Source organism: Lissotriton vulgaris, chromosome 4_1 (genome assembly GCF_964263255.1).
Source record: "Lissotriton vulgaris chromosome 4_1, aLisVul1.2, whole genome shotgun sequence".
Classification (NCBI taxonomy): domain Eukaryota; kingdom Metazoa; phylum Chordata; class Amphibia; order Caudata; family Salamandridae; genus Lissotriton; species Lissotriton vulgaris.
This window is the reverse complement of record NC_141691.1, coordinates 407,063,349-407,088,072: the sequence shown is the minus strand read 5'-3', so window position 1 is coordinate 407,088,072 and position 24,724 is coordinate 407,063,349. Positions and strand designations below refer to the sequence as shown.

The 24,724-nt window shown below is 46.8% G+C and overlaps 1 protein-coding gene across 2 annotated transcripts in view; it reads left to right on the top strand.

The window, feature by feature from the left end:
• The window catches only part of UTP14A (UTP14A small subunit processome component), a 459,924-nt gene that overhangs the window by 263,534 nt on the left and 171,666 nt on the right, over positions 1 to 24,724 (top strand). For both annotated transcript variants that reach the window (XM_086918807.1, XM_086918806.1), the window contains exon 10: positions 20,916 to 20,993. In XM_086918807.1, the coding sequence (XP_086774933.1) occupies positions 20,916 to 20,993 (78 nt within the window). The remainder of the gene's footprint in view (positions 1 to 20,915; positions 20,994 to 24,724) is intronic.

Below are 24,724 nucleotides of genomic sequence, written 5' to 3'. Positions count from 1 at the left end.
GGGGTCATCCAGACATCGACCTCTTCACCACAAGCGAGAACGCAAAATGCCCAAACTTCGCCGCCAGGTTCCCACACCCGCAGTCTCAGGGCAATGCGATATGGATGAACTGGTCAGGCAGATTTGCGTACGCTTTTCCGCCAGCCCCCCTCATACCTCTGGTGGCGCGCAAACTGCGACAGCACTCCATGACGCTCATCCTGGTTGCTCCAACGTGGTCTCGGCAAGCTTGGTACACCACGTTCCTAGAACTTTCAGTGGTGCCTCACCATCGGCTGCGCCTCACTCCCAGCCTCCTCACTCAGAGCCATGGCGACATTCAGCACCCAGATCCCCAACAGTTGAACCTTGCGATTTGGCTCCTGAAGTCATAGAGTTTGGATACCTGAACTTGCCTCCTGAGTGTATGAACATCATGAAGGAGGCAAGACGACCCACTACCAGGGCCTGCTATGCAGCCAAATGGAAGCGGTTTGTTATTTACTGCTCCAACAATGACATTAATCCGTTGGACGCATCTACGCAAAACATCATATGTTACTTATTGCATCTGTACCAATGCAACCTGGCATACAGTTCAATCAGGATCCATTTGGCGGCCATAGCCGCTTACCTTCAAAACAGGCAGCACCTTTCCGTTTTCAGGATGCCTGCCATTAAAGCCTTTTTGGAAGGACTTAAGAGAGTAATCCCTCCCAGACACCCTCCTTCACCAGTCTGGAACCTAAATATCGTTCTCACCAGACTCATGGGGCCACCCTTTGAGCCACTCCATTCCTGTGAAATACAGTTTCTTACCTGAAGGTGGCCTTCCTAATAGCTATTACATCGCTGCGGAGGGTCAGTGAGCTGCAAGCCCTCACAATTCAAGAACCCTACCTGCAAATTCATGCAAATAGGGTGGTGCTTCGCACCAACCCTAAATTCATGCCAAAGGTGGTTTCGCAGTTCCACCTTAACCAAAACATAGAACTGCCAGTTTTCTTTCCTAACCCTGACTCAGTGGCATACAGAGCACTGCACACCTTAGATGATGTCAAAAGGGCTCTCCTGTATTACATCGACAGGACAAAAGACTTTCGAAAAACTAAACAGCTGTTCGTTGCCTTCTCTCCACAACATAAGGGCAACCCCATCTCCAAGTCAGGTATAGCCAGGTGGATTGTTAAATGCATCCAAATCTGTTATGAAAAGGCTAAGCGCACATTAACAGTTCCCCCTAGAGCGCATTCCACACGCAAGTTAGGGGCTTCCATGGCTTTCCTGGGTAACATCCCTCTAGAGGATATATGTAGAGCAGCCACATGGACCACCATACATACATTTACCAAACACTACTGCGTAGATGTACACTCCAAACAGCAAGCTGCTGTAGGACAGGCTGTTCTCAGAACTCTCTTTCAGACTGCTGCGGCTGGCACAGGCACCCGCCGGTAAGGAGGTAACTGCTATTTATTCTATGCACAGATATGAATTCAGCAGCCCTCATGCCTCGAACGGAATATGCTACTTACCAGTATGCATCTGTTCTTGGCATGAAGGGCTGCTGACATTCATATCGCCCACCCTCCTCCCCGGTGCCTGTCGCAACCGTAGCTCTCAGAATCATTTTCAGGCATGGTCATCACTTTCAGTATTACACTCCATCTCTGCCACAATGGCGAAAAACAATCTGAGGATGGAGAGGATGCCCCTGCGCACTGTAGTCCAGGGGAGGAGCCACCTATCTCGTGATACTTCGAAGATTCTTCCAGGACAACAATGTGCAATCATCCGGACCCAACACTAGGCGGCGATCTATGCACAGATATGAATGTCAGCAGCCCTTCCTGCCAAGAACAGATGCATACTGGTAAGTAGCATATTCCTTATCCCTCTTTATCCCAATCACCTATCTGTCTCTTAAAACCTTAACTCATGACCCATGTCCCGGTAGTTGGGCTAGTTGGTAGTTCTCTCATCCACAGACTTCTCTACCCCCCCCCACCTCTCTCTCCCAGCCTTTGATCTTCCCGCCATCTCCTGCCCGCACTTTTGATCATACTTGCAGAATTACAATGCCTCCCCGCAATCATACCCTTACTGCTACGGATACTCGTATCACTCGGTCTGGCCCTAACTTATGGTCCATACTTTACCCCCCGCCTCCTGGTTTTCCTCCAAGTCCACTTCCTATCCCTCTCCCACTCGCTAATGTGGAACCTGCCCCCCTCCCTAACGACCTCCTTTCCTCCTTACCGTCCTTGCTTTTAACCCAATCGCTTCTTAACATTGAACTCCACCTCTCTATCTTGAAGTTAGAACTTTCATCTCTCAGGAAAGACTTTAACTCCCTCTCTGATTCCAAACCTGCCAATCTTCCTGCCGCAATGTGCGACGGACATACAAACCCCTCCTTCCCTCTATATGGATGTATTTCGCCTTATGGCTCCTCAGTTGATGGACTTCCTGTGAACAGCCCCCTTTCCCCATCCCAAGCCCCAACCCATCACTCCCCTCCAGTCCCCGGGGACTTACAGACATACAGTATACATTTAACTGCAATACAGTTGCAAATACAGTTGACTGCAACGGGGTTGCTGCGCTACTCTTCTTGGACCTCTTGACACGGTTGACCATGACACTTTGAAACAAAGACTTTATGAAGCCGGCATAGAGGGAACTGCTCTAGACTGGATCGCGTCCTACCTTCGAAACAGAACTAATGTCATCCATACCCCACCTTTCTCGTCCAAACCGTACTCCACAAAAGCAGGGGTCCCTCAAGGTTCTATCATCTCGCCCATGCTTTTCAACATCTACGTGAAGTCTTAACCAGTACTGATCAATACATTTCACCTCACGCGCTACAACTATGCAGATGACACGCAAATACTCCTTCAACTGGAATGCCCCAAAGACATTGGAAAATCACAATTTTTCAGCTGTCTCATAGGCGTGGATCAGTGGATGACTTGGGGCCATCTCAAATCGAATGCTTCAAAAACTGAAATACGTGTGGCGATTGGAAAAAGTACAACCCGCTTGCCGCATGGCCTGATGAACTGGGATCACTGCCTAAAGTATCGAAGGAAGTAAGAAACCTCGGAATGACCATGGACTCCAAGCTGTCGATAAATGCCCAAGTGGATAAACTAGCAAGATCAAGCTTTGTTACTATAAAAATTCTGCAACAAATTTTCCCTCATTTGGGATTTCCACACAAGGTCCAAGCTACCATCTCCCTTGTTCTATCCAAACTCGATTATGCCAATAGCCTCTACCACGGATCACCTTTAACGACCATAAAAAGACAACCACAGATTCAGAACTCGGCTGCCAGACTATTCTAGCATATCAAACCACGAGACCACATCTCCCCTGCCTTGAAAGCCCTGCATTGGTTACCAGTTGCCAGAAGATCCAGGTTCAAGCTGCTTTGTATTACCCACAAAGCAATGCATGGAATAGGACCACTCTTCATCAGGAATAAAATCACCAAACGCATTCAACAAAGGAACCTCTGCTCTAAAGGAGCATCTCGCCTCAAAATCCCACCATACAAGAAAAAAACCATGGGTGGCATATCCTTCTCTGTTCAAGCAGCCAAACTATGGAACTCTTTACCCCCCAACATAAGGTCCACCGACAACCACCTTATCTTCAGAAAGCTACTCAAGATTTGGCTCTTCCCCACATAAGCACCATACGGAAACAGAAATTTACAGCATATCCCTCTGTATATAAGCATTTGTTTTCACTATAGATATGTACCTATCTTTGAGTATGACTTTATAAAACATGTAAAATAATTATGTTGTTAAGAGAAAATAAAAAAATAATAATAATATTTATCATTAAATAAAAATCATCTTTGGTCTACATGTACATACTTCCATTGTGCATCTATGTACCTTCCGTGTACTTGGATGTGTGTCTGTTACTTTTCACCTGAAAAGCATATCCAATGCACTACCCTATTTCTCATCCTGTGCCTCTATCAATATATGTAATCTAAATATACTTACTTTCTTATGTATCTATATACTTTCAATGTACTTATTGATCTATATATTTATTACTTTCTTCTAATTTAGCATTTCCAATGCACTAGCCTATTTCTCAGCCTATACTTCGCTCAATATATCTTCTAGCACAACCTTCTGACTCATCTCCAACTTCTTTCTACTACTCCTTCCAATGCACTACCCTATCTCTCATCCTATACATCTATCAATCTATCCTCTACATCCACTCTCATTTATCCCAAACCCCATACCACTACTATGATCGTCAAAATAACCCTTTCTAGACTCTCTCCTGCTCTACCCCTCCTTGCATCATCTGACACCTCTTTTTACTACACCAATCCACTAAAACAAACCTTTCTAAACTCTCCCCTCTGACTCCTCCCCTCGAAAACTCCTTTTTACTCATCCAAAAGCCTCTTCCAACTGCTAAGACCTAAAAAAAAAAACCTTTAACTTTTTTATCCCTCCACTATCCTTTTCAATCAAAATTAACAGACTAACATGTTCACTTCTCAAATTCGTGGGATGTCGAGGATGAGTCTGGCTGAGTTGTTCTGGATCCGCTGGAGTCTCTTCTGGAGCTTGGCGGTGGTTGCGGCGTAGAGGGCGTTGCCGTAGTCCAGTCGGCTGGTGACGAGGGCCTGGGTGACCGTCTTCCTGGTCTCGGTGGGGATCCACTGGAAGATCTTCCGTAGCATGCACAGGATGTTGAAGCACGACGAGGAGACGGCGTTGACTTGTCTGCTCATGGAGAGGGAGGAGTCCAGGATGAAGCCCAGGTTGCGTGCGTGGTCTGTCGGTTTGGGTGCGGTGCCCAGGGCGGGGGGCCACCAGGAGTCGTCCCAGGTGGAGGGCGAGGAGCCCAGGATGAGGACTTCCGTCTTGTCTGAGTTCAGTTTCAGGCGGCTGGTCGTCATCCACTCTGCTACGTCTTTCATCCCTTCGTGAAGGTCGGCTCTGGCGGCGGCGGGGTCGTTGGTTAGGGAGAGGATCAGCTGGGTGTCGTCAGCGTAGGAGATGATGTTGAGGTTGTGTTGGCGTGCGATGGCCGCGAGGGGGCTCATGTAGACGTTGAAGAGGGTGGGGCTCAGCGAGGATCCTTGAGGGACGCCGCAGATGACTTCGGTGGCCTCTGACTTGTACGGTGGTAGACGGACTCTCTGTGTTCTTCCGTCGAGGAAGGAGATGATCCATTCCAGTGCCTTCTCCTGGATTCCGACGTTGCTGAGGCGCTGCACTAGGGTGCGGTGGCAGACAGTGTTGAATGCCGCGGAGAGGTCTAGGAGGATGAGGGCCGCTGTTTCTCCGTTGTCCATCAGGGCTCGGATGTCATCGGTGGCAGCGATGAGGGCGGTCTCGGTGCTGTGGTTGGCTCGGAAGCCAGACTGTGAGGGGTCGAGGGATCCATTCGTCTCGAGGAAGGCGGCCAGCTGTTTGTTGACGGTCTTCTCGATGACTTTGGCTGGAAACGGGAGGAACGAGGGGCGGTAATTCGTGAGTTCGGTGGGGTCCACTGTAGGTTTCTTGAGTAGGGCGCTGAGTTCGGCGTGCTTCCAGCCCACCGGGAAGGTGGCGGTGTCGAAGGAGGTGTTGATGATGTCCCGCAGGTGGGGTGCGATGACAGCGTCGGCCTTGTTGAAGACGTGGTGAGGGCAGGGGTCGGTTGGAGATCCGGAGTGGATGGAGTTCATCATGCGGACGGTGCCTTCGGTGCTGATCGGAGTCCAGGCGCGGAGGGTGGTGGTGGGGGGCGGTGGTTCGGTCGTGGCGTGCGTCGGTTGAGTGCTGAAGCTGTTGTGTATGTCCGCGATCTTGTTGTGGAAGTAGGAGGCGAGGGAGTTGCAGAGGTCTTGCGATGGGGTGATGTCGTTGTTTCCGGCGTTGGGGTTGGAGAGCTCTTTCACAATGTTGAAGAGTTCCTTGCAGTTGTGTGCGTTGTTGTCCAGTCGGTCCTTGAATGCAGTTTTCTTGGTGGCGCGGATCAGTTGGTGGTGCTTCCGGGTGGCAAGTTTGAGGGTGGTCATGTTGTCCGGTGTTGGTTCCCTTCTCCAGGCTTTCTCGAGGGCTCGGCAGTTCTTCTTGGAGCTCTTGAGTTCGTCGTGAACCATGGGGCCTTCTTGCTGCCGGGTCTGCTGGGCGGGGTCCTCAGTGGGGCGAGTTCGTCCGCGCAGTTGCTGATCCACTTCGTGAGGTTGTCGGCAGCCTGGCTGGGGTTCGCTGAGCTGGCGGGAGGGTGCTGGCTCAGGGAAGCGGCGAGCTGGTCGGCTGTGATCTTGTTCCAGCTTCTTCGAGCAACCTGTTGCTGGTGGTGGTGGATCGTCGTTCTTTTGAAGGTGAAGTGGACGCAGCTGTGGTCCGTCCAGTGGGGAGTCCGGTGGCGTGGCTGAAGGCGATGTCTTTGCTGGATGAGAAGACGGCGTCGAGTGTGTGTCCGGCGAGGTGGGTGGGGGTGGACACCAGCTGCTTGAGACCGAGGTTGGCGAGGTTGTCGAGCAGGGTGATGGTGTTGCGGTCGTTGTTGTTCTCCAGGTGGAAGTTGATGTCCCCCAGGAGGATGTAGTCAGCGGAGGGGAGGGCATGCGGGCTGATGAAGTCGGCGATGTCCTCGCTGAATTGTGTGCGTGGTCCCGGGGGTCGGTAGATCAGGGTGCCTCTGAGGGTGGTTTTGGGGTCCGTGTGGATCTGGAAGTGCAGGTGTTCGGCGGTTGTCAGGGTGTCGTCGGTGTTGGTCTTGATGCGGATGGTGTCCCTGTAGATGATGTCGATGCCTCCTCCAGTCTGGTTGTCGCGGTCTCTTCGGGTGATCTTGTAGCCCTCTGAGATGGCGATGGCGATGTCGGGCGCTGAGGAGTCGTTCATCCAGGTTTCCGTGAGGAAGGCGACGTCAGGAGCTGTGGTGTCGAGGAGGTTCCAGAGTTCGATGGCGTATCTGTGGACAGAGCGGGTGTTGAGGAGAATGCACTTGAGGTGGTTGCTGCTGGTGTTCGGCTTGGCGGGTGTTGGTGCGGGACAGGTCCGGATGCAGGTGAACTTGCAGGCGTGGCAGCTGAAGGGTCCGTGGGTTCGTCTCGGGGTGGCTCGGTAGCATCCCGGGATTCGGCCGGTGTTGAGTGCGATGAGGGTGGCGGCGTCGTAGGTCCGGCGGGTGGGCTGGTGTCTGCGGGGCCCAGGGGTCCTGGCACTGGGCGCGGTCCAGGTGCGGACGGGCGCAGACGGGCTTACCTTTGGCGCGCATTCGGTGCGCAATCGGCACGCCCGCTGCACGTGCACGCTGCGCGTTGGCCACTCTGCCATAAGAGGAGAGTGGAGGGGGCGGAGCGAGGGAGGGGCAGCTGGGAGGCAGGAGCGGGGCGGCGAATGGGAAGGCTCCAGGTGTAGGGGGGCGGGGCCGCAGGGGATCAGCGGCGGGGAGCGGGGAGGTGGCGGGGGCACAGCGGGAAAAACGGCGGACTGGGCAAGAGACTGGCAAGAAGATAGAAAGGCTGGGCAAAGCGGGGGAAAGCAGCCCCAACACAGGGGGGACAGACGAGAGTGCAGAGGCAGGAACAAGAAGGTCACGCAGGCAGCAGTAAGCGGCGCTGCGCTCCAGAAGCAGAGACCACGCCTCGTGGTCAGGGGCACAGCTGCGAGCAGCAGCGGGAACGGGGCAGCTAGGGCACACCCACGGGGAGTGTGCGCAGTGCGTGGAGGAGTGACCGGCCCAGAGGTACAGAGGTCACCTTCGTCCGCACACAACTCGACCGAGCTAAGAATAGACCTAGAGAACTATTTAGCATCATCAAAAATCAAACAGCTTCTGCCATTCTCAAATTGACGGCGTCGACCGAAAGTTGTGAAGAAATTGCGAACTTCTCTGATAAAATTGCTAAGATTGATTTTTCCTTTGCTGCAACTCCCCACAGTGCTCATCAACCCTTGTTGTCCTTCCTTCCAAGTCTCATTTTACATCGTCGCCCCCTCCTAACTCTGTCCATCTCCCCCACACCAGCACCCCCCTTGAATATTCCCTCACCAGTCAACAGTGCATCTTGGCGTTATTTTAACCCAGTTTCTGAGCGAGATGTCCTTAACATCATCACTAAGCTTAAGCCCTCCTCTCATACCTGTGACCCTCTCCCCGCCAACCTCGTCCAAGATTTAAAACATATAATTGCCCCTTATTGGACTATTATCATCAACTCCTCCTTGAGCACAGGGTGTGTTCCTGTTTCCCCTCTAACTAGGACAAATCTCTCCCATCCTCAAAAATCCCACTGCTGATCCCAACGACCTTAACAATTTGCGTCTTATCTCTAATCTGCCTCTTCTTTCCAAGGCCCTTGAAAAATGCGCCTTGCTACAACTGGATAAACACATTGACTCATTTAGCCTACTGGACACCTTACAATAAGGCTTCCGAAAAGGCTGCAGTACTGAAACTGCTATGCTCAACATTGTTGATGATATCCACCACTCCCCTGACAAGGGGAGGCCTCCCTTCTCATTCTTCTTGACCTCTCGGCTGCTTTCGATACTGTAAACCACTCTGCCTTACTCAACACCCTCAAGTATCGGTTTGGCTTCAATGGTCCTGTTCTCAACTGATTCACCTCCTTTTTCCAGTACAGAAACCAACAGATTAAAATCAGCAATTGTCTTTCTAAACCTAAACCGGTCTCCTTGGGTGTTCCTCAGGGCTCTATCCTATCTCCTTTATTTAACCTCTTTATGGAACCCCTCGAACTCATTCTCAAGCAAGCTGGAATCAACTATAACCTCTATGCGGATGATACCCACCTCTACTATAAAATCAACTCCCATTCAGACATTCTTCGTCTCAATGATGCCCTGACTAAGATTCAATAATGGTTCCATCACAATCCCCTTAAACTCAACCCTAAAAAAACAGAAGTCATCCTCTTTGCTCCTAAAAATAATTGACTCCCAATACAACATTGGATCTCTGATCTTAAAGCCCTTAACTGCTCCATGTCCACCTCTAGCTCAGTTAAATCCTTTGGAATAAGTATTGATCAAAACATAAGCCTCTCTCCCCACATAAAAACGCAGCTCAAGGCGCTCTCTTTTCTCTTCATCACCGCAAGAAAATTAAACCCTTCATTCTTGTTGAAGACTTTAAATCTGTTGTCCAATCATTAGTACTCTCCAGATTGGACTATGGAAACGCCATTCTCGCTGGAACACCTAAAGTCCATCTAGCCCCAATCAAGTCGGTCCTCAATCTCGCGGCAAGGCTTATCCCCGGTTGCAAGAGGTTTGATCACATCTCTCATGTCCTCAGATCTCAAATGGCTCCCTATGGATGGCAGATCCCTCTACAAGAATGCGTGCATTACGCATAAAGCCTTGCATCTTCAAACCCCACTGTATCTCTCACAAAAAGTCCACAAAGCAGGCTGTGCCAGAGAATTGAGGAGCACTAATACTCTCATGCTGGTACCTCTCTTGGTTAACAAGAAGTCAACCCCATTTCGCGCTTTCTACGGAAACGCGCCTACTATCTGGAACTCACTCCCAAAGATCTACGTTGCAACCCCTCCTACATCAGCTTCAAAAAAGGCCTCAAGCAACATCTTCTCCAGAAATTCTGGGGTTCTTAACCCCGCCACCCTATAGGGTCTCTCATCCTGCCCATGAAAGTGCTACACTCCTCTCCACATTATACTTGACTTGCGTCCTCCCACTCTCTTCCTCACATATACTCCTACCCTCCTTCTACTAATCCTCTTACAACCTCCACCTACATGCTATCCCCTCTCCTTTCACCCACCTCTGTTCCTCCCTACCCCCATACTTTTCCCCCATCATCTTTTTTAAACCTACGCTTGCACAATCATCCAAATCATAGTGATGGACTTCTGTACTTCTGATCTTCTTGTCCATGTATTTACTGTTCTTTGAATTCTGATTATATTGTCTTTTACACCCTTTTCCTTTTTGCATGAATTATACTGTAATCTTTTTTCGACTTCAAACCCCTATAAAGCGCTCTGATACCTCTGGGTCTAGCCAGCGCTATATACAACTGTTTTAATAAATAAATAAACAGGATGACCTTTAAGATCACCAACTCCAACAGTGACCATTACCACAGATGCCTCGCATATGGGATGGGGAGCTCATAAGGGAAAGCTCAAGAGCAGAGTGATCTGGAGGACAGAGGAGGAAGTACAACACATAAACCGACTAGAACTAAAAACAGTGTTCCTAGCCTTAACCCCTTCGCTGCGGCTGCAATTCCGCCGCCGCGCTAGGGGGTAGGGGGGGGGGGGGCGGCGCTACCATGCTCGTGACGGAACCCCTCCATCACGAGCCTCGGGTGCGCTGTGCTGATGACGGAGCGGTTCCGTCACGGCCCCGCCCGCTCAACAGAACGTCCAGCGCAGGCACGGAATCCGCGCCGCGCAGGCGCACCGAGCGGGCCGTGACGAGACCGTTCCGTCACCAGCACAGCGCGCCCGAGGCTGGTGACGGAGCGGTTCCGTCACCAGCATGGGAGGGGTAAAAAGCCTTTCAGAAACCGCTGTGGGGAAAATTATTACTAATTCCAGCAGGCAACACAGCAATGATGTTCTACCTCAACAAATGGGGAGAAACAAGATCCTTTGTCCTTTCAAAGCTAGCACAAAAGATCTGGAGGTAGGCCATCTAGAGTCAAATAAGCATAACAGCAATCCATCTACCAGGGAACGACAACGTAGAAGCTGACTAGCTGAGAAGACAAGAATCCTCCTCACACGAGTGGGAACTGAATCAAAGAGTAATCAAAAAGGTCTTCAGAAGATGGGGAACATCAGAAATGGACCTTTTCGCAACAATAGAGAATGCAAAATTCCAATTCTTTGAAACAGAAATCCCCACCGACACTCCCTAGGGAATTCACTGTCAATGGACTGGTCAGGGAGATTTGATTACACTTTCCCCCATTCCCATTGTTACCATTAGTAATCAACAAATGCAGACGGTCACAAATTACTTTAATACTCATCGCCCGCAGTGGGCGAGACAGACCTGGTTCTCAGACCTAATAGAGATGGCACACAAAAATGTGCAGAGACTACCAGTGTTTCAAGATCTGCTCTCCATGCAGGGATGGGGATTCTCCACCTAGAACCAAGCACACTGAATTTATCAGCATGGCTTCTGAAGACATAGATGGTTCACCTAGTACTTCCTGAGGAAACTATGGCTGTTGTCAGAGAAGCAAGAAGACAAAGAACAAGGAAATGCTTCACAGCCCAGTGGGATACATACTCAAGGTGGTGCCATAGATCTGGCCTCTTACAGACAGGACAAGAGACACTACAGTTATGATACGTCACACACCTGCTAGACAACAAGCTAGCCTAGAAGTCTTTAAATGTACATTTGGGAGCAATAGTGGCCTACACAAAGGGGTCTATAGGAAGAAGCTTCTTCACTACTCCTGTGCTCAGAAGATTTCTGGAAGGGGCTAAAAGAATAGCCCCATCAAGAAGTACACCAGTACCTACATGGAACCTAAATGTAGTGTTGACTCAACTGAAGAAAAAAGGCCTCTCTGAATGTAGTCACACTTAAAACAGCCTTTCTAATTGCAATGACATCTCTCTAAAGATTAAGCAAGTTGCAAGCGCTCACCATCTAAGAACACCATCGCAAGGTGGATTACTCAAACAATCCAGATGTGCCTCCAGAAAGCTGGCATACAACTAGAAGCTAGACCAAGAGCTCACCTGACACACAAGAAAGGAGCCACAGTAGTCTTCCTGGCAAATGTTCCATTAAATGACATATGCACTGCAGCCACTAGGTCATCAGTATATACGTTCACAAAACACTAATGCAAACAGAGAAGCACAAGTGGGACAAAGTGCTGAAACATTTATTTGCAAGCTCAAACTCCTCTCCAGCCGAGCCTCCACAATGATAAAACTGCTATAAAATCAATGCACAGCATGTGAATCTACAAAGGATTCATGCTGCAAATTAAAATGGTTACTAACATGTAGGAGTAGTTTTGCAGCTTGAGGAATCTTCTGGATTCACATGCAACCCACCTGCCTCCCCAAGAGATGAGGGAGCAGAGGTGGACAAGAAACATAAAGAATAAAAAAATAAAGGGGAAGATAATGAAATCTCAGAAAGACAGTATAACAATACCTGTGGCTGGGTGAGGATGGATGATAGGTGCTCCTGCACGATTTACCTCTTTATTATTGTGTGACTACAGAGGAAATCCTCCCTCCCCAGACTGGATGGCGAGTACCCCCCTTAGTGAGGGTTCACTAGCACTAACACTAGGTAGGATTCACTTCGGTCCTTCTAGTGCATGGTTTTAACTTTTTACTATTGACTATTTGTTATTCTAGGTCTTTAGGTATCCTTAGCCCTGACCAATGCCCCCGACCGATATAGGCAACTTAAAATAGGGCAGAAACATGTTGGCAATAAGACGATGGTCTGAGCCAATGGGCACTCATTTCATCATGTAGTTGGTTTTAGCTACCCAGAGGTCACCACTAATAAAGGTGAAATCCGGATTACCTTTTAACTTTATTTGTATCCCCATATTTTTTCCAGGACATTATCTTAAGAACTCCCTCTATAGTTTACTAGGAGGTCGAGTCTGACCTGTTGGTATTGTCCTACCAGGGTGGGAAAGGTTGCCTATGATAAAGCATGTCACACTATGTGTGTGAGGCTTCCTCTTCCAATACGTTAGGTGTTTCTTCGCCTCTTTGGGCTTTCCCCTAATCACGCCATAACCTTGGTAATTTAAGTATTAGTGATGTGTACCATAACACTGATTTAAAGAAATAGCATTGTAGAAGCCACTTTGTGTTTTGGGTCTTTCGTATGGAAGGACGTGTGGTGGTGTACACCTCCCCTCTCGTTTTGTGTTTTGAGTAGCTATGTCACTCAACAGCAAGGCATACACAGAGAATATATGTTAAGCATATGACAAGCACAAAAACAATTGAAGAAGAAATCAACACAGCACTCCACACCAATTTATAAAAATAGATTATTTCATAAGAATGTAGGTACTAGAACGAAAAAGATCCACTGAAGGGTTCCAGAGATGTAGATTTTACAAGAAATAATAATTCGGTGCAATTTCACTCAACCAGAAACAAGCCTTGGCAAAGTCACTGAAATGATTTCTTAGAAACCTTTTCAAATAAAACTCCGATAAGTGTCAATGGGGTTGGTTATAAGTACTTTGGGGCAACCAACTCCAGTAGAGAGCTACGGGGGGGCTGGGAGGGGGGTTAATAGTCAAGGTCCTCTAGAACAGTTACCTTCACAGAGGGAACAGTCCTTCAGCAGTTCCATGCACTTTATCTGCTTAGCAATGAACTCCTATTCAGTGGTCCTGATGCAAAGAATGAAGCTTACTGAAGATGCTCCAAGGATGTTGTGGATGTGACCTGGTCGACACGGGTCTTTCCTGCATGGATTCCGCAGTCCATGAAGATGGTGAGGGGGTCCTGGTTGCATGGTCGACGTCCCATGAAGTCCTCTCCGGTCTGGCAGACGTCCAGTTGTCACAGGACTACTAATAGCCTGTTGTCGCTGTCACCGGCCTGTCCTTCCAGAGTTAAATTACTTGCCTTATGAGGGTTCCAATAACTCACAGACCACACTCCCAGGTTCAGCAAACTCGGGTGCAACTCTGTGCATCAGGTCTTGGCTCTCGATGCTGCACAGCGCCTTTAAGCCCTTGGTCTACCAACGTGCCCCAGTAGGCTTCTTCGGCTGTTGTGTCCCTGTGCTGCGAACAGGAGGCGCTGTAGGGTGCTGGACTTAGGAATAGTAAGATTTACTATTCCAACTCTAGCCTACCTACAGTAGGGAAGGTGTTGGAATAGTAAATCTACTATTCCTTAGTCTAGAGCGTCCTCCAGCGCAAGTCGTGGTAACGACTTGCGTTGTAAAAGACGCGTCGTATTGGCACCGCTGTGTTTTGACCGCGGTGTAAAGGCTGTTTACCCCCGGGAAGGCACAGGAATCTTAAAGACAAAATGGCAGCTGTGCTAAAGCTGCACATTACAACAAGTTGCTTACATTTTGACTTGAGATACAAGGCATGCTTAATGTAAGGGCTTGTTTGCTTGGAGTGGCCACTTTGTTCGCACTGCTCCAAAGTTAGCACCGCTGATGGGGTCAGCTTGTAACCCTGCACTCGCCAATAGGACAACCAAGTCTTTCCACAGTAGACTGTAGTTTTGCATGTTTTACTGTCAGGATATGTAAAGTACATGTCCTGCCTGTGTCATATGTTGCACCCTGCCTTTAGGGCTCAGTAGGCCTGCCATAGGGGTGACTTACACACATGTCCAGGGGAAGTGGGGCGTTGCCATTGCTTGTACAAACAGAATAGTGGAAAAAGGGACCGGCACATTTGATTGATTCAGATTCGTGGCAACTGACCGGGAGGCGGTTGTGACTTTTGTAATACTTTCTAACTGGGAAAGACTGACCATCACGAGAGTGGAGGAAGTAGATTTCGAGCTTTAGCGCCCATTAGGCGCCATCGAGGCGCAACTAGAGGTCTTTCAGTTACAAGACTGTGATAGAACCAGAGGATTATTGTTCCTTTGCCCTCGTCCTGAGGAGGCCGATAAGTTTACAGAGGCTGAAACGCATCCGCGTCGACGATATTTCTATGGAGGAGTCCGTTCTGTAAATTGAAAAGAGTTTTTTACAACAGTTTATTTTGTGACACCAGAGAGCGGAAATAGTGTGCATATACCTTTGGGCTACTTTCAGTGGACTGCCTTAAACATATAGGCAGACTCCACATAGACTTTAGGGTATTGGTAACATTATGTTGTGTTCATTTATGTTTTTTTGTTGATGTATTTATTATTCTTGATGTATAATTCTTTATTTATCTTCAGTTGAAGATTTGTCCAATTATGTATGTGTGCCCCATACCATATTTAGATTTGTAGGACTGTTGAACTACTAGTGAGGGTAATTGATTGTTCCCTACACTGTAATAACAAATTGTATATTTATTCCTCCGTATCATTGCTCTTTTATACATGATTGCTTGCAATAGTAAAGTCGGGCTAGCAGTGCACGACTGCTCTACCAGTTTGCAGTCGTGGACCGAGAGACTTGTTTTACTTGGGGGACCCCTAGGGTAGCATAATCAGTGCTTCAAGCCCCGGGGTACCCCTCTAAAATGCATGCCCTTGGTACCAGGGTACCATTTACAAGGTTCTTACAGGTATGTGATGCATTTCCAATTGGGTATAGCCAATTCAACATACGCTTTTAGGGTCCTTCACTTGCACTGCGAAAACTTGTGGGTGACCATTCAAAAAGAGACATTTCTTTACGTAACCTTACTGGCATTTTCAAACTGGGTGAGGTTTGGTCAGACAGCTGCATAAAATCCTTCTTCGACCTGCAGGAAGAGTTGGACCTTAATAAGTTGCAGTTCTACCAATATCTTCAACTGTGGCTTACCCTAGAAATGCACCAGCAAGGACTGAGAGAGGTTGCAGTATGTAACTCCTTTAAAGTAAAGGTGATTATGGGCCCACTGGGTAAAAGAAGAGTTCCTGCACATCTACAAAACTTTAGTGCTTAACGCAACAGATTAATTTGCTGCCCTTGGAAGGAATGAGAAAATTGGGTTGGGGTATTAGATGATTGTGAATGGCAGGAGGCAAAAATGACTCCATATACAATTGTTATTTCAGTCTGGACTGACGTGGAGCCTGAATTTCTTCCCTCTTGTGACGAAGATGAAAAAAGATCTCTAAATATGGGCTAAATTCCCGCTTCACATCCTGGGCAGAGTGGCTCTGTTTAAAACTATAATACTTAAATGATTCCCTTATATTCTGCTGACCTTGTTATTTCAGCTAGTTTCAGTGTGATCCTGTTGAAATAATGTTATATGACACATCTTTCACCTAGACGCCTCTGGCACGCTGGGTGCTTCTCTAGACCATCCTGCTTTCGATGTTCTGATTCAGATTCAGATTTGGTCTTTTTCCTTATGACCTTTAAATGCGCCAAAATCGAGAAATAATGGCAAGCAGTTGATAATACACTGACTCTCATCCTAGAAAAACGATTGACTTGATTCCCAGAGAGGAGTTAGTGGGTATCCTTGATGAGATGGGTGGTACTCGTGGAGTGTGGGTGTTGGTGGGATTTGCAGTAATCTTTGCAAAGATGGACATTGCACGCAAACGGAATTCACCGAAATCCCGTAACTGTGTCTAAATGTCTGACAACAATAGAATAGTGGATGAAGCTAGAGAAACCTATTTACAGAGTAGAGGCTGTTCCTGCAAACACAAAGATTTGAGGCAATGGTGGGAATATTATGGTCTAGCAGGCATGTGAAATGAAATTAAATGAAATTTGATTTGTAAAGCGCATGGCTGCCCGAGAGCGTCCCAGCGCTGCCTAACAGATAACAGAAAACTCAAAAGGAACCAGAATTTTAAGGAGTTTTGGGGAAAGAAAAGATTTAAGCAACTTTCGGAACTTAAGAAGGGAAGGTTCAGTCCGAATATGCCTGGGGAGAGCGTTCCAATTTTTTGCCGCATTTACAGAAAAACGGCGGCCTCCTGTGCGGGCCTTCCTCACTCTAGAAACTACGGCAAGGTTATCCAGGTCCGATCGAAGGGCCCGAGGGGGTCTATAGGGACAAATCAGGCTCCTCAGGGCCGGAGGACCTTTGCCTTGGAGTGTTTTATGGGCAATGCAAGATGATTTAAAGGCAATTCGCTCACGAACTGGGAGCCAGTGGAGAGCTCTCAGCAGCGGTTTGGCAGACGCTCTTCTTGGGGCGCCCATGAGCATCCTGGCAGCAGCATTCTGCACCCGCTGTAAGGTGTTAATGGTGGCTTCTGGTGCTGCCAGGAGTAGAGCGTTGCTATAGTCCAGTCTGGATAAAATTAATCCCTGGATCAATAGTTTCCTGGACTGAAAGGGTAATAGAGGGAGAACTTTCCGCACTGTCCTGAGCAGGCCGAAACACACGCCTGCAACTTTCTGGGCATGTGTCCTAAAGGTTAGTTCGGGCTCAAACCAAACCCCTAGGCTTTTGATTTTCTCTTTCGGTGGAGGCAGATCGCCCATACAGGGTGGCCAGAAGGCTTTGGACAGAGATGTAAATTGGTGGCCCAGAATAAGGATCTCAGTTTTTGCTCCGTTCAGTTTGAGCTTTGAACTGGTCATCCAGGAAAAGATTCCAGTGAGGCAGGCCGAAAGGTTATCCGAACATCCCACTTGTTGCGTCAGCGAGACGACCAATTGGGTGTCATCTGCGTAGGTGACGGATTTAATCCCGAAAGGGGCTACTACCTCCTCCAGTGGGGCCATGTAAACATTAAACAAGGTAGGGCTCAAAGATGAGCCCTGGGGAACTCCACACTGGAGGGGAATAGATTTAGATATGACGCCATTTTCCCAAATCCTGAATGCTCGTTTATTCAGAAAGGATTGCAGCCATCCTAGGGCTGATCCTGCAATCCCTAGTCTAGCAAGACGGTGGACTAGTATTTTATTGTCCACCGTATCGAATGCAGCGCTTAGATCCAGGAGGATCAGAACTGCCGATCCCCCTGAATCTAAGATGCACCTTGCTTCCTCAGCCACCACTATAAGGGCTGTGTCGGTGCCCTGTCCTGGGCGAAAGCCCATTTGCGAGTCACTCAACAGGCCATTACTTTCCAGGAACCCTGAGAGCTGTTGATCAACAATTTTTTCAGCAATTTTTCCCAGACCAGGTAACAAAGAGATCGGGCGAAAATTGGCTAGATCAGCTGTATCCAGGCCCGTTTTTTTTTTTAGGAGTGTCTTAATTCTGGCTTGTTTCCAGCTGGGTGGGACCACCCCGTTGGTAAAGGAGGAGTTTAACAACTCCGTTGCGAGGGGGGCAATGGTGTCTGCAGCTTGTTTGAGGATGTACATAGGCGCTGGGTCAGATGGAGAACCACTATTCACGGAGGATAGCGTGTTACAAAAATCCTCCTTGGTAATGCGTCTAAGAACATCCAACCGGGGGCCAGTAGTCGGGGCTAGGGAGGCTTCATCGCCTGCGGTGGGGACAGTCTGTGGTAAGCTATCAAGTATTCGTAGTATCTTGGTGTCAAAGAACTCTGCTAACTGGTTACACCTAGCTTCAGTGCATTCTTGATTGATCGTCGGTGTGGGTGTTTTGAGCAGTTGCTTAACGATTTTGAAAGTTTCCTTAGAGGAGTTAGCAGACAGATTAATTTTTTCCTCAAAGTAGGAAGCCTGAGTTTTCTGTCGTGCAGCTTTGTATAGTCTCAGGGCAGACTGATAGGAAGCTTTGCTGTTGACTGCCCAATCCTTCCTCCAGACACGTTCCAGCTTTTTACAGCCTTTTCTAAGATCTCTAAGTTCGGTGGTGTACCACGGTGATTTAAAAGTACTACTTTTTTTGGTGATCGTTTCCTGCGTTCAGGGAGTCGTTAAGCCAATTCTGAAAGCTTAAATCTGCCACCAGGGGATCTAATTCTGCCACAGGGGCCGTTTGTTCTAAGGTACGAATCCATTCTTCCACCAATAGTTTTGGCCAGGCTCTCTGTAATATATGGGAGCGGGGAGCACTTCTCTCTTCTGTACAAAATTTTCCATGAAAAAGGGACCATAAAATGGTCAGATCATGGCAGCGGCAATGGGGATCTAGCTATAAGCTGGTTATTATTTGAAAAAATGGGGTCCAGCAGATGTCCCCTGATATGAGTGGCTTCTTTATTTAGAAGTTTCATTTCGAGCGCCTTAAGGTCCGAGCTGAGGTCTGAGGCCACCTTATCATTTGGATCATCAAAATGGAGGTTCAAGTCTCCCAAAACCAAAAAGTTGGGTGACTGAGCTGCCGTAGCTAGTGTAGTTTCCAGCAGGGATCCTGCAAACTGTTTTATGTATCCTGGCGGGCGGTAAATGAGGAATCCTGACAGGGAATTAGTAGGGGTTATCTGGATACTAAAACGGGCACTTTCTGTATCTAAGATGCCACCATCCTCAATTCTGCAGGTATAAGTGTCTTTATGGATTATTGCGAGGCCTCCTCCCTTCCCTTGATCCCTATGCTGACTCTGAATGAGAAATCCGCCTGGAAGAGCAGTAAAGATATCAAACTCCGAGTTTGGGTGTAACCACGTCTCAGTAAGAAAAAGCAGATCCAGGTTGCTTTCTTCAATCAGTAAGTTGATCTCTACCGCATGCTTTGGTAAAGATCTGCAGTTCAATAGTGCCATCCCTAGATCTCTACAGACCTCCTTGCCATTTTTTCTAACGGAAATTGGGTCGGGACAGAATTTACATCGACAAAATTGGTTGTCAAAACAGTCCATCTGGCGGCACCACAGGCCACTCTTATCTTGTAACAACAGAAGTTCTTCCCTGGAGTATGCTGTCTGCCGAATACGGTCGACAGGCATAATGACTGGCCCTAGGCCCGGTCGGGCCCGGACGGGCCCAGACGGGCTTGCCTCTGGCGCGCCTCCGGTGCGCCCGCCCGCTGCGCAGACGGGAAATGGCTTTCATTTTATAGAACCCGGGACGTAATTCGCCCGAGCGCTAGTGCGCGAACCCTGCCTTTCCCCCAAGATGGCGGCTAAAGTCGTCGCCCCCGGGAAGGCTGTCTATGCGTGAGTAGAGCCCTAAATCGGCCATCCTAACATAGCACAAATGTTATATGGGGATACATACCAAAACAAAACTGGTGACTGTATCCGATGCCTGGGTATTTTGTTATGTAATATGTTACTATAAAAGCAATAAAGTTGATTTAATAAATAAATCCGCTGCATTTATTTCACCCCACAAAGGCTGTGGCATATGGGCCATATTAGGTCCCCCAAGTTATTTTGATGCAGTGAGGAAGGGGATTTCTGTCATCTTATCTGGGGATGTCAAGTGATATGTCAGTCCTGGACCAGGGTGTTCGCTATCTTATCAAAGATGCTGGCCAGACCGGTGAGTCCATCACCCAGACTGGCCATCCTTTGATGATTGGCATAAAGAAATGGATTGCAGCGCCAAAGTTAAAGAGAGCCAGGAGTTGCTCCCACAAACTTAAAAGGATATGGGACAAATGGTGTGCTTATTATAGCCTTCTCTGCGTATTATGTACAGGTTAGGGACGATTGCGCAAGACAATGTATTTTGTAAGTTCTGAGCTCAGTTTGTCAAGTATAAACAAAATATAATCAATCAAACTTTATTAAAAAAAGCAGTTTGGAAAACTGAAACCACAGGTCATTCCCTAATCCAGAGCAGATATCTTGAAAAGAGGTTTTACCGTCATTTCTCCCATGGGAATGAATGAATGAAACGAGATTTATATCGCGCAACTTAGCCCCAGAGGGCATCAAGGCGCCATGGGACTGAATTATGTCATGAGAACAGACAAAGAGAGAAGACAAGAACCTTAATTAAAGGCCAGCCTCACGTGGACTGTGCATACCTGCAACTCTACAAGGCCTTCATGTTTCTCTTTATCTCTTCTACCCTGCCAACTTGTTTTTGTCCTAAATTAAAGTGTAGGAAACACCCCATAGGTTTGAGAGAATCACTTCCAAGGCTATAAAGTAACTTCAGAGTAAGTGAGGAGCAAAATTGCTTTTCCTCATGACAACCATTACACTTTATCAGCTTACTTATTTCCGTGTATTTTGGGTGGGTTTTGTGGTAGCTGTCAAATGTTTGGTCTTCGAGGAAACAATGAATTTTAGTTTATAGACATTTGTGTTTCTTACATTGTAATTACTTTGATCTGTTCACTGTTCATGCTATTTTTATTTGCTGTTTCTGTGGTTTATAGCTGTGCTTGGAGGCGTGGGTTTTTAATATAATTATGATTAAATTGCAGGTGGATTAATCTCTTGGATTCTATGTATTTCTTTTCTTTTCTCACAGGAGCGAATGTCCCTGAAACACCAAAACAGTGGTAAATGGGCAAAATCCAAAGTCATCATGGCAAAATATGATCTTGAGGTAAGTGATTGAGTCAGTTATTTCATATGATGAGCAAACAACTACTTTGGGCAGCTTATCATAAAGAAAATTAAGAGTCCTAAAAGTGGCAAGGTGGAGGGTACACAATTCTGAGCTCCGCCACTGGCCCCGTCTAATCCGACATAATTGTGAGCTTTGTGGCTGCAGACTGGGGTAGAAACACCGGGGATGATCCACAGTCTTCCCCGGGAATGAGCTATCTCCTGTTCCTCCAGTTGGGAGGCTGTGAGGGGAGTGATGCGGCAGAGCAGGCACCACGCTCAAGCCGCTGCACCAGACTGCAGAGGAGTAGCTGTGCGGCAGTGTGTGCAGATGCGGCAGATTGGGGAACTGTTGCGTCTGTTCCCGCTACCATTGGATGAGTCGGGAGGGAGGCGGTGGACCCCCTGGTAAAAAAATATCAAGACCTGGGGCTGGCCATTCCTGGCTGGCCCGCCTGTATGGAGCACAATGCGGGGAGATACAGGGAGCTACATAACAAAGCAGCCCTTAGTGTACAACAATATAGAGGTAGAAATACAAAGGCAATAGACGGAAATAGGTGTGATGGGAACTAGTAATTCGCAGGAAACCATGCTTAAAAGATGCAAAAACAACCCAGTACTTCTTACTTGGAATATAGCTGGGCAACAGCAAAAAATATATTACGGAATGGCACAAGTAACTGGAACATTCACATATTATCTGCCTTCAAGAAACATGGGAGATAGATCCCATAAATATAAAAGATTATCGAACATTTCAAACCACAGTGCTACCATCTTCTAGGGCCAGGACAAAAGGTGGTATTGTAACATTAATAGCAAGTACAATGACGCTCAAAACAGTGACCTTTTGGAACAGTTCCCCGTATTACCATATTTTAATTGTAAAATGAAAAAGGTATTGACCTATTAGTAATAAATTATTATAATAATAACTTCACAAATCCAACATTAGTGGTACAGGAGCTTGGAAAGAACATGGATGGCCTGCTCTACCGGTATCCAAAACCCCTACAAATCATCTCGGAGGGGGATTTAAACATAACTAGATGTTGTAGAGGGGACCCATGTTTATGAAGGGTTGCGGATCTTAATGGGGACCCAATCAATCATTTCTACCATTTAGGTTATGGTGATGCTTCATATAACTTACTGGTTTCCAGGTTACTAGAAATTAGATAGATCCTAGTAGAGGCAAACCAGTTCCTACCTTTTATAGAGCTGAATCCTGCTCAGAAATTGATTTTTATAATCTCATCAGAGTCCCATGAGGGACATCTAAGTAAACCAAAGGTTAAGGTGACGGGCTTTAGCGATCATGCCCTAATTTTATATAACCTCCAATGGGATGAGCAAAAACTAATGAGTAACATGCTTGTCCCTACGCCAATCTTCCAAAGGAAGAATGTCTATACTCTGAGATGTGATAAAATAGACCCAAATAAGCTAATCACTGAGATCATTATTAACAAGAGAAATGATATTTCCATATGCTTGTTCCCCAAGCCAACGAGCAACAAATCTTTTGTAAAAATCTTGGCATGTACAATATCCAAATTAACTGCCCCAATGCTCCCTAGAATGCGGTGATTTGATAAGAAGTGCTCGCAAGCCGCTGCTATACTCAAGGAAGTATTAAACCGGAAACCGAGACATAAAGAACAAATAAGTAAATGTAGGACGGAGTACAAATTAACGAGGGATAATAGAAAGAACCAGCTTAGAGCAGAAGCATGGAAAAAGCTATGACATGCTGCAAAATCTAGCGATACTAAACATTTTTGGGAGGTAGTTAATTCCTCCTTCTTACAAGATTAAGGTGGACCAACTCTGAACACACACATTGACTAGGAAACCTGGGTTACCTATTTTCAGTCTATATTCCAAAACAGAAGAGGTACTAGGGTGGAAGCTAATGAAGCAGCTAAAAAGCCCCCTGTGTGTTAAAGTTCGATCTTAAAGAAATAGAGCTAGCTCTTTCCCAGTCCACTGCTCTAAAAGTCGCAGAGCTGGATGGTGTCCCAGCTGCCTTATTTCTCTCACAAAAACAACTCTGGGCACCCCTACTGACATTTGTATTTAATGCAGTCATAAAAACAGGCCCAATGACCACCTGGAGAAGATCTGTGACTATCCCTGTACATAGGAAGGGAGATGGCACAAACCCAGTAAATTATCGCCCCATTTCGCTAATCGACAGCTCAGCAAAATTAACGGGCAGACTTCTCTTTAACTGGTTGGAAGACTGGACCGAGAAAAATAAGTTCCTAGCAGAAGTACAATATGGGTTTAGAGAGAGCAGGGGGACTTTTGATCAATGTTTGAACTTATCACTATTAGTATCAAAATAAACCTTAGCAAAAAAGGGTCAGCTCTATATGGCCTTCATGGACCTCTCGGCGGGATTTGACAGTTAGATCCACAGAAAACTGGGGTCCATAATGGTGGCCATGAGAGTGGAGGAAGAGATAATCGTATTAATCAGACAAATGTATGAGGAGGCAGAAGCGGTAGTCCGTTACAGCAAGCACGGGGAGTGTACGAAATCTTTTAAGATTAAGAAAGGTGTTAGGCAGGGTTGCGTCCTTGCCCCATTCCGATTCTCTTTGTACACTAACCGCCTATATACTGTTCTGATTGATAATAGCACGGACGTTCCTTATGCCGCATAAATCCCTCTTCCAATCTAGCTTTACGTGGATGATACAGTCCTGATGGCTAAAACCCTGAAGGCCCATCATAAATCTATATTGGTCTATTTGGCTTTTATGGCACATCTGAATGTGCATGTAAAGTGAACAAAGACCTTTACCTTGGCAATGAGGGAGGCTAAGAAAAGACTGAAGAGGCTTTATATAGAGGATAATAGTATAGAGTGAGTTGACAAATTTACTCATCTAGGCATCTTGTTCGACTCAAATCTGACAAGGAAAGAAATGTTAATAAATAGACCTAGCCACATGTCCATATAGCTGCACTTTTTAAATTTGCAAAAAACCTAGGCAATAAGCCAATGCAGGAGATGATTAAAATATATCTAGCAAAAACTGTTTCCAAAGCTACTTATGGGGCAGCAGTATGGGGAACAGTACAAGTGGAACAATTGCAAAAGATAGAAGACAAGTTCGCTAAAAGGTTACTACCAATTCCTGAATCGTGTTCCAACTTTGTTGTACACAAAGAATTAGGCCTGCCGTATATCAGTGACACCATTAAGATAGCCCCGTTATTGCTGTGTCTATCTATTTGGAAAAGACAGGAGGTCCAAATTAATCAACACATTATAAGGGACATTTGAAACTTGATCATGCTGCGTTAATTCCATGGCTTACCTATGTGAAACAATCTTTTGCATCCATTAGTCTGGAAGCTATTTTTGAAACCCCTCTTAGCTGTGTAGCCTTCACTAAATCTAGATTAAAAGATCTTTTCTTGATGACAACAAACAAGTTAAAATGGGAAAGGAATACATCAAAATGCACAGTCATTTTATATCAAGCTTTACCGCCTGTGTTGTCCGGGTCATCTTCTTACCTGTTTTTTGTGACAAATCCCCACCATCGATATTTAGTGGTTAGGTTTCTCTTAGGTTATAGTCCCTTAATGCCTTTAAACCAACTTTCTGGGTGCCCATGCAATGCTACAGCAAACCAAACAACTTTTCAAATTTTATTCTTTTGTACATTTTATCAAAAAGAGCGGAGAAAGTACTATGTACCATTATTG